Genomic DNA, 11,381 nt, shown 5'->3' on the forward strand with positions numbered 1-11,381 from the left:
AGTTGTTGACCTTTAAATACCGGGGCTAATACCGCGAAATGTTGCCCAAGCTCAGAATATAGAACCACAGAATGTTATATTTTCGTGGAAGTTGTGTAGGATATCATATGGTCGGCCCCATCCGACTATACTGCTCCGCACACTGGTTCATAGTAGGTTCGGTTTTCTGAGTGTGGGCAACTAATCCGACGCCTCAACCCATTTTTTATAGTTCTTATGGGTGAAATCGCGGTACATATTAGCTCACTATTTCATCGGTTGATGAATATAGGTACCCTAGGTGGCACCACGGGGAGGTCAGTGTCCACAATTGAAATGAAAGTGGGACCAAGATATGCCTGGACTTCACCATGTTAAAGCCAATCAGAGCCGTTGCTTGTTATATATTATCCCCTACGCCACCCATCCACGCCTCCTTGTGTCCTTTTTAAAAAATACAAGGCTTCTTAAAAAATATTTTTTAAGAATCCACGGCTTTTTAAAAAATATTTTTTAAAAATCCACGCCCACTTGTGGCTCCTTAAAAAAGTAAGCCTCCTTAATACCAAATGTTGGCTTATGCTGCAACATACAACAAATATACGAAAGTGATTTCCAACCATAAAACAAGGAATACCAAGAATTATGCTTCCGAAAATAAGCGGTACATGCGAATTTGGTTTGTTACGAGGTTTATTTGACAAGTGTCTCTAGATGTGTATTCGATTTTCAGATTTTCGAGTCTCGTATTTTTTGAAGTATTTCTAAAATAATATTTTTTGGAAGGTCTAGTTCGTATTTTCAGGGATACAAAATAGATATTCAGAAATAAAAAAAATTCCTCATAATTTTCAAACAACCCTCGTAAATTTTACATTGTAAAATTTAAGAACATTTTAATATTCTTTAAAACTCAATATTATTTCTGTGATTCATATTCCAAAAAATGTCAATGCAGAAAATTTCCAATTTTTCATAATGGATTTTTAATGGACGTCATATTAAGACCGCAGAAGTCCTCGGCGGATATTTGATGCCATTAACAGCAATTAAAGGTGGAACTGTTATATAAACATACATACATATGTACATACATAAATACCAATTTTGATTTGTGTTCATGTAAGCCGTTATACAATTTTCAAAACTTTATGTGCATAAAATGCATTTGAGATAAATTTAATTTGCATCACTTTGTCGTCCGTGGATGGAAAGACATAAAAAATGGGCTTCGTGGTAAAATGATTTGAAAATATATTTGCATGACATTTATCGACGAATTGCGTTGCATTTCACAGCAACCGAAATCGAATAAACTCACAATATATTTTTTATACCCTCCACAATAGTATCAGGGTAAAATTCTAAGACGATCTAGCCATGTCCGTCCGTCTGTTGTAATCACGCTATCTTCTGAAGGAATTTAGATATGGTGCTGAAATTTTGCATAGGGTTGTCTTTTGTCTGCAGGCAGGTCAAGTTCGAAGATGGGATATATCGGTCCACGTTTAGGCATAGCTCCCATATAAGGGTACCCCCAAATTTTCGGTATTTTGGGGTTCTTGAGCGCGTTTTTCAACCGAATTCGCTGAAATTTGGTACATTGGGTCTTATTGGGTACTAAATGTCGCCACAAAAAAATTATAAATATAGGTCCACTTTTTCTGGTAGCCCCCATATAACGGTATCTCCTAATTTTCAGTATTTTGGGGGTTTTGGTCGTATTTTTCCACCGAATTGGCTGTAATTTAGTACTTTTGAGTTCTAAATAGGTTCCAAATCACTGCATAAAAAAATTATGAATATAGGTCCATTTTTCTGGTAGCTCCCATATAAGGGTACCCCCAAATTTCGGTATTTTGGGGTTCTTGAGCGCGTTTTTCAACCGAATTCGCTGAAATTTTGTACATTGGGTTCTTATTGGGTACCAAATATCTCCACTAAAAATTATACATATAAGTCCATTTTTTCTGGTAGCTCCCATATAAGGGTACCCCCAAATTTCGGTATTTTGCGGTTCTTGAGCTCGTTTTTCAACCGAATTCGCTGAAATTTGGTATATTGGGTTCTTATTGGGTACCAAATATCTCCACTAAAAATTATAAATATAAGTCCAGTTTTTTCTGGTAGCCCCCATATAAAGGTACCCCCAAATTTCGACATTTGGAGGTTCTTGAGCGCGTTTTTCAACCGAAATCACTGAAATTTGGTATTTTGTAGCCGTATTCCCCATATAACCCCATCATATTAATATAATTATCTGATTTTTCCGCGTTTTGGGTTTGGTTCTAACACTCTGTTGTAATCATTTCACCTGCGAAGGTTATCGAGATAAAAAACTAGAGCGTGCTGTTCGATAATGAACTATATGTGAACTATAGCCCGCATTTAGGCTTAGCCATACCCCTTGTGTGGGAGGTACCAGAAGGCATGGACCGATATTTCCCAAATTCGGACTTGAACTAAGTTTGGAAGACATAATAAGATGGGATGAAATCAAATTTTTCTGTAACGGATTCGGCCCGAAGAAACATGGGTCTAGAACCAATATTTCGATGAGGCACATTTTCGCCGTGTGAAAGTGTATACACACTAATTAGCCATAAGGCTGAGGGTATAATTTTCTATTAAAAATTATTGTTTACATAATCGGATTGTAGAAATATCGGTATAGGTCCATTTTTTTGGTATGTTCCCTATATTTTCATTTCAAGTACCTGTCAGTATATCTATGGTGGAGGGTATCCAAAGTTCACTTATTAAGCGTTTACAAAAATTGAAACAAAAAATTATTGTAAAAAATATATTTTAAGTTGATTTTTTTATTTTATTAGGTAGATTTTTTAATTGAAAACAAAAGTCTGGATTTTAGTTTTTATATAGGAGCTACTATAAACTATAAAGCTTGATTTATAGTTATTTTTCCTAGGTCTGTGTTTTTTTTTCTTTTTTTGAAAATATTTTTTCTAATAGCTGCTATGGACAATTTTTTCAACTACCTACTGTATGAGCTAATTTTTCTGGTTTTTAAATGTTTTTTTTTTTTTAATTTTCGTTTTTAAATTTAAAAATTAAATCTTCTTAGCCAATTTAATTATTTATTACATGCTTAACTAACTGTCAACCAAAAAAGGTCATGATCGACCTTTAAAAATTTCTTAGTTTGCATTACGGTTTTCAATTTCAATACCAACAGACATGGTAAGCAAAAAATTAATTTTTGAAATAAACAATCGATCACTCAGGTGTCGAATGAAATAGTTTTTTGCAATTACTTACAAATCAAATTATTGAAAGTTAAGCAGTCTTCTAAAACATAAATATTGTAAACAATATTATTAAAAACAAAAAAATAAAAAAAAAATATTTAAGTTCATTGACAATAATTTGAAGTTTAGAGAATTAAAAAAAAAGAAATATTTTATTAATGATTATTAGAGTCAATGGCTTATTTTTGTGGTTTGAAACATATTTTTTTAAAGTATGCGCTCGGTCAGAAGCTTGATTTTGAAAAAAAATGTTTTTTTATAACACAGCTAAAAATTATTTAATGAAATATCAATATTTTTATATTTCGCTACTGTGTTTTGTTGCAGAATATTGCTAAGATACTGTTATCGAATTTATATATTTTTTAAATTACAATTTATTGTTTTCTATATCATTATATTATATATATATATATATATGCATATATAGAATATAAATTGCATTGAGTATTATCAAGCACACATTTTTGACGACCAGACAAATATTAACAAAATCAATTTTCAAATTCCTTTTGAATGAAGAAAGTGTATTTCTAAAAAAAATTAATTCAATAGCAGTTTTTTCTTTTTTTTTTTTTTTTTTTTTTTTGAAAAAATAATGCATTTTGGTCACGTTCAAATAATATGACATGTAGTTGTGTACCCCATTTTGAAAATACACACATACATTTTCGTTTTTTTGGAACAAAACCTAAGAACATATGTAAATTACTGATATATAAATATACATATGTATGTATGTATATACATATATGCAAATCTATGTGAATATTTATTTGCGTTTCCAAATATAAAAGTATTCCATTCTTAAACTTTGTTTACTTCTTTTGCTATTATCGTCAAAACGCGCTTATTTCAGTCAATCGTGAACGTGAGATGAATTCCAGTTTTGGGTGCAGAATTGGGGGAATAAATTTGGCGTTCTAAGTATTTTTCGGCTATGATTTTCATTAATTGTGGAGATATTCAAATTTAATTTAGAACGTAATACACTCCATTGTTAAAAGACATATTGGGTTTTCTTGGACCGTTTGTTCTTCTTGTAAAAGAAAAGACGGTCTTCTTGTACAAGACCAGAAGGTCTTCTTATAGAAGACCAGAAAGTCTTCTTATAGAAGACCAGAAAGTCTTCTTATAGAAGACCAGAAGAACTTCTTATAAAAGACCAGAAGGTCTTCTTAAAGACGACCAGAAGGTAAGAAGACCTTCTGGTCTTCCTATAGAAGACCAGAGAAGACAATAAGATTTTCTTATAGAAGACTATAAGATCTCCTTATAGAATAACAAAAGGTATTCTTATAGAAGACCAAAAGGTCTTCTCATAGAAGACCAAAATGTCTTCTTATAGAACACCAAAAGTCTTCTCAATGAGGGCCAAAAAGAATTCTCATAGAAGACCACAAGGTCTTCTCATAGAAGAGTACAAGGTTTTCTCATAGAAGACCACAAGGTTTTCTTATAGAAGACCAAAATGTCTTCTTATAGAAGACCAAAATGTCTTCTTATAGAAGACCAAAATGTCTTCTTATAGCAGACCAAAATGTCTTCTTATAGAATACCAAAAGGTCTTCTTATAGAATAGCAAAAGGTCTTCTTATAGAATAGCAAAAGGTCTTCTTATAGAAGACCAAAAGGTCTTCTTATAGAAGACCAGAAAGTCTTCTTATAGAAGACCAGAAAGTCTTCTTATAGAAGACCAGAAAGTCTTCTTATAGAAGACCAGAAAGTCTTCTTATAGAAGACCAGAAAGTCTTCTTATAGAAGACCAGAAAGTCTTCTTATAGAAGACCAGAAGGTCTTCTTATAGAAGACCCGAAGGTCTTCTTATAGAAAACCAAAACATCTTCTTATAGAAAACAAAAACATCTTCTCATAGAAGACCTTCTGGTCTTCTATGAGAAGACCTTCTCGTCTTCTATGAGAAGACTTTCTCGACCTTCTGGTCTTCTATGAGAAGACATTCTCGTCTTCTATGAGAAGACCTTCTGGTCTTCTATGAGAAGACCTTCTCGTCTTCTATGAGAAGACCTTCTGGTCTTCTATAAGAAGATGTTTTGGTTTTCTATAAGAAGACCTTCTGGTCTTCTATAAGAAGACCTTTTGGTCTTCAATGAGAAGACCTTTAGGTCTTCAATGAGCGGACCTTCTCGTCTTCTATGAGAAGACCTTCTGGTCTTCTATGAGAAGACATTCTCGTCTTCTATGAGAAGACCTTCTGGTCTTCTATGAGAAGACCTTCTCGTCTTCTATGAGAAGACCTTCTGGTCTTCTATAATAAGACCTTTTGGTCTTCAATGAGAAGACCTTTTGGTCTTCAATGAGCGGACCTTTTGGTCTTCAATGAGAAGACCTTTTGGTCTTCTATGAGAAGACCTTTTGGTCTTCTATGAGAAGACCTTTTGGTCTTCTATGAGAAGACCTTTTGGTCTTCTATGAGAAGACCTTTTGGTCTTCTATGAGAAGACCTTTTGGTCTACAGAAGACCAAGAGGTCCTCTTATTAACAGACCATAAGGTCTTCTTATAGAAGACCAAAAGGTCTTCTTATAAAATACCAAAATGTCTTCTTATAGAAGACCAAAAGGTTTTCTTATAGAAGAATGCCTTCTTATAGAATACCAGACCAATAGGTCTTCTTATAGAAGACCAGAAGATCTTCTTATAAAAGACCAGAAGTTCTTCTTTTGGTCTTCTATGAGAAGACCTTTTGGTCTGTTAATAAGAAGACCTCTTGGTCTTCTATAAGAAGAACTTCTGGTCTTTTATAAGAAGATAAGAAGATCTCATAGAAGACCAGAAGGTCTTCTCATAGATGACGAGAATGTCTTCTCATAGAAGACCAGAAGGTCTTCTCATAGAAGACCAGAAGGTCTTCTCATAGAAGACCAGAAGGTCTTCTCATAGAAGACCAGAAGGTCTTCTCATAGAAGACCAGAAGGTCTTCTCATAGAAGCCCAGAAGGTCTTCTCATAGAAGACCAGAAGGTCTTCTCATAGAAGACCAGAAGGTCTTCTCATAGAAGACCAGAAGGACTTCTCATAGAAGACCAGAAGGACTTCTCACAGAGTACCACAAGGACTTCTTATAGACGACCAGAAAATATTCTTATGAAAGGCCAGAAGTTCTACCTTTAGAAGACCATGAAATTTTCATATTGAAGACCAAGAGGTCTTCATATAGAGAACCAGTATGTCTCTATATAGAAAACCAGAAGGTCGTCTTATAGAATACCAGAAGATATTCTTTTTGAATAGGTCTCTTATAGAATTCTCGAGTACTAAACGATTTTTTCTAAACCAAATAACCTTTGTATAGAAAAAATTAAATTCCCCTGCTCCACACAAAACATTTGAATACATTTGTATTACAAAGTGATCATCAGCAATTGAAGGTCATTCGCAAGTATGGACGTGATGATTGTCTATTATCATGTGACATGTGGGCCATAGACCAAATCAAACTAATAAATTAGAGATATTTAATTAAATCATTTAAATTTTATTTACACATATATAGTTTTGTTGCTGTGGATTTTTAAACATAACTCCATTAAACTCCTTGTTTTTATAAATGTAACTCTTAAGGTAATAACTTAAAGAAAATGTGTGTTGTTGGGGGGTTGAGGGACAATTTCAATGGAATAGATTATTTCGTTTTATGGTTTTGTTTTTTAAGAATCACCATTATCTATTTTAATACTTTTCGACTAAATTCTACTATCCAATCAAGTGCCACAAAAACTCCAGAATTTATTCTTCAACATGACGACCATAAAGAGTATACCCACAGCTGCGGTGAACACTTCAATGCTGATTATTTTGGATTCCACAATGACATTGAGCATATTCGATATGGATTCGCTACGCATTTCATTACCACAGCAATCGTTCATGGTGTTGTTGTTGGTGTGGTGGTGTTGTAATTTGGGGGTCCCTTTGTGAAGAAATGCTGGTGGTTGTTTTTGGCTAGGCAAGAATTTGTCTGAAATATATAAATTATTATTATCAATAACAACAACAAATTAAATTTTAATTATTTACCTTTGAAATGTGGCCTTTTGTATTTTATTGTAAATGTTCTTGTTCTTTGTTATGATATCATTTCATTTTTCTTGTTCTTGTAATGTAATATTCACGAATGAACTAGTTCAAAGAAATAATTCTGCAAACTGAACGATCGGAACTAGTTACAACGCATTCGTTTATCTATTACCTTTAGTTCAGCTAGTTCACTTCGCTGAATCCATTTCGTCGACTTGAATAATTGAACAAAAATGGAAAATTGAACTAATTCGAATGTGGATTTGAGATGCGTATAATATAAATACCTATAAATAAGGAAGATCAAGCCTGTCAGCAAATTCTCAAGTATTTTCATTTTTGTTGAAACCTGGGCCATACAAATTTTAAAGGTATTGAAAGTGATATTTTGAAACCCAAGAGCTTTTGGACCAAATGTTTATCACGTTGAGAGTAACCGATTCTATCCAACCCTTATAAATTTGTGTATTTTATCTAAAAATAAATAAAGGTGGAAATGTATCTCTCTGACCAGTGGTAAACATCATGGGATGTCTTTTTCAATCAGAGCATTTTAAAGCAAAGATGGGAATGCTTCTTTAGAAATGAATCCATCTGTAGAAGCCCAAAAGTCTTTCTCTATTATAGACTGGAAGTAGATTTCATTGAGAGATGGTCAGAAAAACATCATCACCCCCAGGTTAAAATTTGGAACCCAAGAGTTTTTGGACCAAATTAGTTTCATACTATTCGGAGTAAATTTTAAAATTTCTTTCCCTCTGGCAGTAACCGATTCTATCCAAACCTTATAATTTTTTTATTTTATATAAAAATAAATCAAGTTCGAAGATGGAAAGGTATCTCTCCGATCAATGGTAAACATCTCCAACCCCAGGTTAAACTTTTTGGGAAGTATTTTTAATCCTTGCATTTAAGAGCAACGATTGGAATGCTTCTTTAAAAATGAATCCGTCTATATAAACCCAAAAGTCTTTCTCTCTTATAGCCTGGAAGTAGTTTTCTTTGAGAGATCAGGGATATGATCAGAAAAACTTTTTGGAATTCCTATAGGTCTTCTCAAAAAACTCTAAGGTAAGGATCAATGTTCTACAGATGATTGGAATTAGTCTTATTCTATACGAGAAAATCATCTTCTTCTTCTTCTTTAGAAAATCTTGTCGTTCTTCCTGGGAAAATGAGAGAGTCATCTCATATTTATAGAAGAGCGGAGGGTCACTTATCTCAGCAAAAATACCAGAAATTGGCAATAGATGTCTAGAGGTTCTTTTTCCTTAGAAGAAACCAATTTGTATTTTTCCACAGAAGACCAAAAGGTATTCTACCATAGAAGACAAGAAGGTCTTCTTGATAGTAGAGCAGAATGTATTCTACCATGGAAGACTTAAAGGTATTTCCCTACAGAAGACAAAGAGGACTTAATTTCTTAAAGATCTAATTATGTTATTCCATAAGGCTATTCTTTAGAAAATCAAAAGGTTTTCTTCCTGGGCAAACGAGCCATCTTACCTCTATAGAAGACTAGAAGGTTTCCATCCACATAAGATCAGAACGGAGAGGGTCACATGAAGGTCTTATTGTCTCAGTAAAAAAAACAAGAAATTGGCTATAGATGACTTGTAGAACGAAATAAATTGAATTGCCAAAAAGTTCTTTCCATAGAAGACTAGAAGGTTTCCTTCCACATAAGATCATAACGGATTCTATAAAAAACTAGAAGTTCACCATTCTCGGATGACAAGTTCTTCTTCTGTACAAGACCAGAAGTTCATTTTCCTTAGATTACCAGAAGGCGTTCTTCCATAGAAAACCAATTCGTATTTTTCCACAGGAGACTAGAAGGTATTCTACCATAGTAGACAAGGTCTTCTTGATAGTAGAGCAGAATGTATTCTACCATGGAAGACTTAATGGTATTCCTCTACAGAAGACCAAGAGGACTTAATTACTTAAAGATCTAATTATGTTATTCCATAAGACCAATAGTCTACCTCCATAAAGTGTTCTTCAATAGAAGACTAAGAGGTCTCCTTCGTTTAAAGACAAAGAGTTTTTTTCATATAGTTTCCTGTTTTATGAATCACTCCTGGCCCTATGGGCTAAATTCTTGTATACGAAATAAATTTAATTGCCCAAAAGTTCTTAATCTAATGGAAAAGAGGTATTCTTCTAAATAACAGAAATTACTCCAAAGAAAGGCAGATGGCGTTCCTCTATGGTGGCCTAGATGAAGATCATAAAGTATAATTCTATAGAATACCACAAGTTCCTCTGTTGATCTTCAACATAGAAACCCGCAACTTATCCTTCTATGAATTACCAGTCTTCTTAAAAAAATACAAAAAACCTCATACATAGAAGTTTCCATTAAAAATGTTATTTTTTCTGTTATCCAACCTTTGGCCAGTTAATTTTCATTTTTGTTTATTTTATTTTGTAAATTATACTATCGGGGGAGATGAATTCTACAATAATAACATCTTTTATTCGTCATTGGCGAATTCAGCTGGGTTCTTGCGGCTCAAATGGTGATGCTCAGCTTCAACCAAGTTGTAGATCAAGTAGCCAATAATGAAAGCTAAACATAAAATACAAAATTAATTTCAATATTAAAATTTGTGTCATCCCAAAGGGAAAAGTTGTGACTTACGTGGAGCTACAGTGAAAATGTTTGAGCGGATGCGACGGAAAATGTTAGGTACACCCTGGCTGATGGCGCCAGCAAAAGCGCGTTGCTCAAAGGGGGAAATTTTGTATGTGACAATACCATGGACCTTGGCAAGGTTACCAAAATGTTGGCCATTCAAAGCATTGGTTAGACGCATCTTGGATTTTGTGGTATTTTACGATTCTGTAATGGAAAGAAAACAACAACAACAATTAGAATTTGGTTCTACAAAAACAACTCGCGGAACAACAATTAATATGACGACACACACACTGATCATCAGGACAAAAGACAAAATAAAATTTGCACAAATATACATATGGTGAATATGAACATTTTTGAAGGATATTTGTTGTAATTTTCTCTTGGTTTTATGTTATTAAATAATAAAAAAAAATCCGACAAAATTCTTTGCACTTCTCCACTTGGGGTTATGTAATTTTTTTCTTAGGTTCGCCACAAAATTTCTGGTAGTGTGTTTTTCTTCTGTCTTCAGTTGCTTGTTGTAGTTCTGTTGCCAAAATACCAGCATAATTGTAGTGCATTTCCCTTTTTATTAATTATTGTTGTATGCCAATTTGTGCAAGTTTTACCTTGACAATATTTGTTACCTTTGGAGGGGAGAGAAAAAAAACTAAAACTCACAAAATTTCACAGCAACAATCCTTCGCACACGACACAGCCGTACAAACACCAATAAGGTAATTTTTTTCGTTTCAAATGACAGCTGTCAGTTGATTTTATTTAGCAATGTAGTTGCAGAGAGCACCGGTTGACAACAGGGTGTTCCAAAAAAAAAAACATTTGTGGGGGTTATTGCAAAATCGTGATTAGTGAAGTGTGGACGTAGTAATGTCGTAACGTAGGTAGTTATAGTTCTATCAGGGAGGTTTATGCCATTTAAAATCTAGGTTTATAGTGGAATGTGGGGGATGGAGATCGATCTCAATTTTGGAAGAATATTTTAAGGACTCAAGGCGTTAATTTTTAAATTAATTTTAGAACAATATTTAGAGGACTCTATGCGTGGGTTTATATATAAATTTAAAAAGAATATTTAGAGGACTTAAACGACATATACATTAGAACTTTTTACCGGGTTAACCTACTTTTTTTTAAATAATACGGAATTTACATTAGAACTTTTTGCAGGGTTAACCTACTTTATGAGGATTTATTTGGCATATATTCAAAGGAATTGAAAATGTATACCCACTCGGTTAACCAAATCCGATTTTTAAAATAATTTTAAAAGCATAATTAGTGATCTTGAGGTGTGGATTTTTTAATTAATTTTAAAAAATAATTACGAGTCTCAAGGCGTGGATTTTTTAAATAATTTTAGAAGAATAAATAGGGATCTTGAGGTGTGTATTTTTTAAATAATTTTAGAGGGATAATTAGGGATCTGCAGGTGTGGATATTTTAA

At 33.4% G+C, this 11,381-nt stretch overlaps 4 protein-coding genes across 4 annotated transcripts in view; all 4 read right to left on the reverse strand.

Annotated features, from left to right (window-relative positions):
* Positions 1–11,381, reverse strand: part of LOC133331572 (E3 ubiquitin-protein ligase Nedd-4) — a 307,165-nt gene that overhangs the window by 221,212 nt on the left and 74,572 nt on the right. The gene's annotated exons all lie outside the window — the stretch shown is intronic.
* LOC133331575 (MICOS complex subunit MIC13 homolog QIL1) overlaps positions 1–11,381 on the reverse strand; it is a 267,176-nt gene that overhangs the window by 212,805 nt on the left and 42,990 nt on the right. The window lies entirely within an intron of this gene.
* On the reverse strand, positions 6,972–7,152 carry LOC133331581 (uncharacterized). The gene has a single exon (XM_061539965.1). The coding sequence runs from the start codon at positions 7,137–7,139 to the stop codon at positions 6,972–6,974; it is 168 nt and encodes a 55-aa protein (XP_061395949.1). The 5' UTR covers positions 7,140–7,152.
* On the reverse strand, positions 9,711–10,149 carry LOC133331563 (cytochrome b-c1 complex subunit 8). Its single transcript, XM_061539948.1, has 2 exons — positions 9,935–10,149; positions 9,711–9,862 (listed from the first exon to the last, which is right to left on the reverse strand). The coding sequence occupies exons 1-2, from the start codon at positions 10,107–10,109 to the stop codon at positions 9,768–9,770; spliced, it is 270 nt and encodes an 89-aa protein (XP_061395932.1). The 5' UTR covers positions 10,110–10,149; the 3' UTR covers positions 9,711–9,767.

Source organism: Musca vetustissima, unplaced genomic scaffold, assembly GCF_032173495.1.
Source record: "Musca vetustissima isolate MV318-11 ecotype Yass unplaced genomic scaffold, APGP_CSIRO_Mvet_v1 utg1319, whole genome shotgun sequence".
Taxonomy (NCBI): domain Eukaryota; kingdom Metazoa; phylum Arthropoda; class Insecta; order Diptera; family Muscidae; genus Musca; species Musca vetustissima.

What these genes read in the sequence shown, in the direction of transcription:
- LOC133331581 (XM_061539965.1), bottom strand. Translation starts at nt 7,139, where the DNA reads ATGAACGATTGCTGTGGTAATGAAATGCGTAGCGAATCCATATCGAAT.
- LOC133331563 (XM_061539948.1), bottom strand. Translation starts at nt 10,109, where the DNA reads ATGCGTCTAACCAATGCTTTGAATGGCCAACATTTTGGTAACCTTGCC. An exon ending in CATTTTCACTGTAGCTCCAC is followed by an intron (nt 9,863 to 9,934) that starts GTAAGTCACAAC and finishes TTTTATGTTTAG; the next exon opens with CTTTCATTATTGGCTACTTG.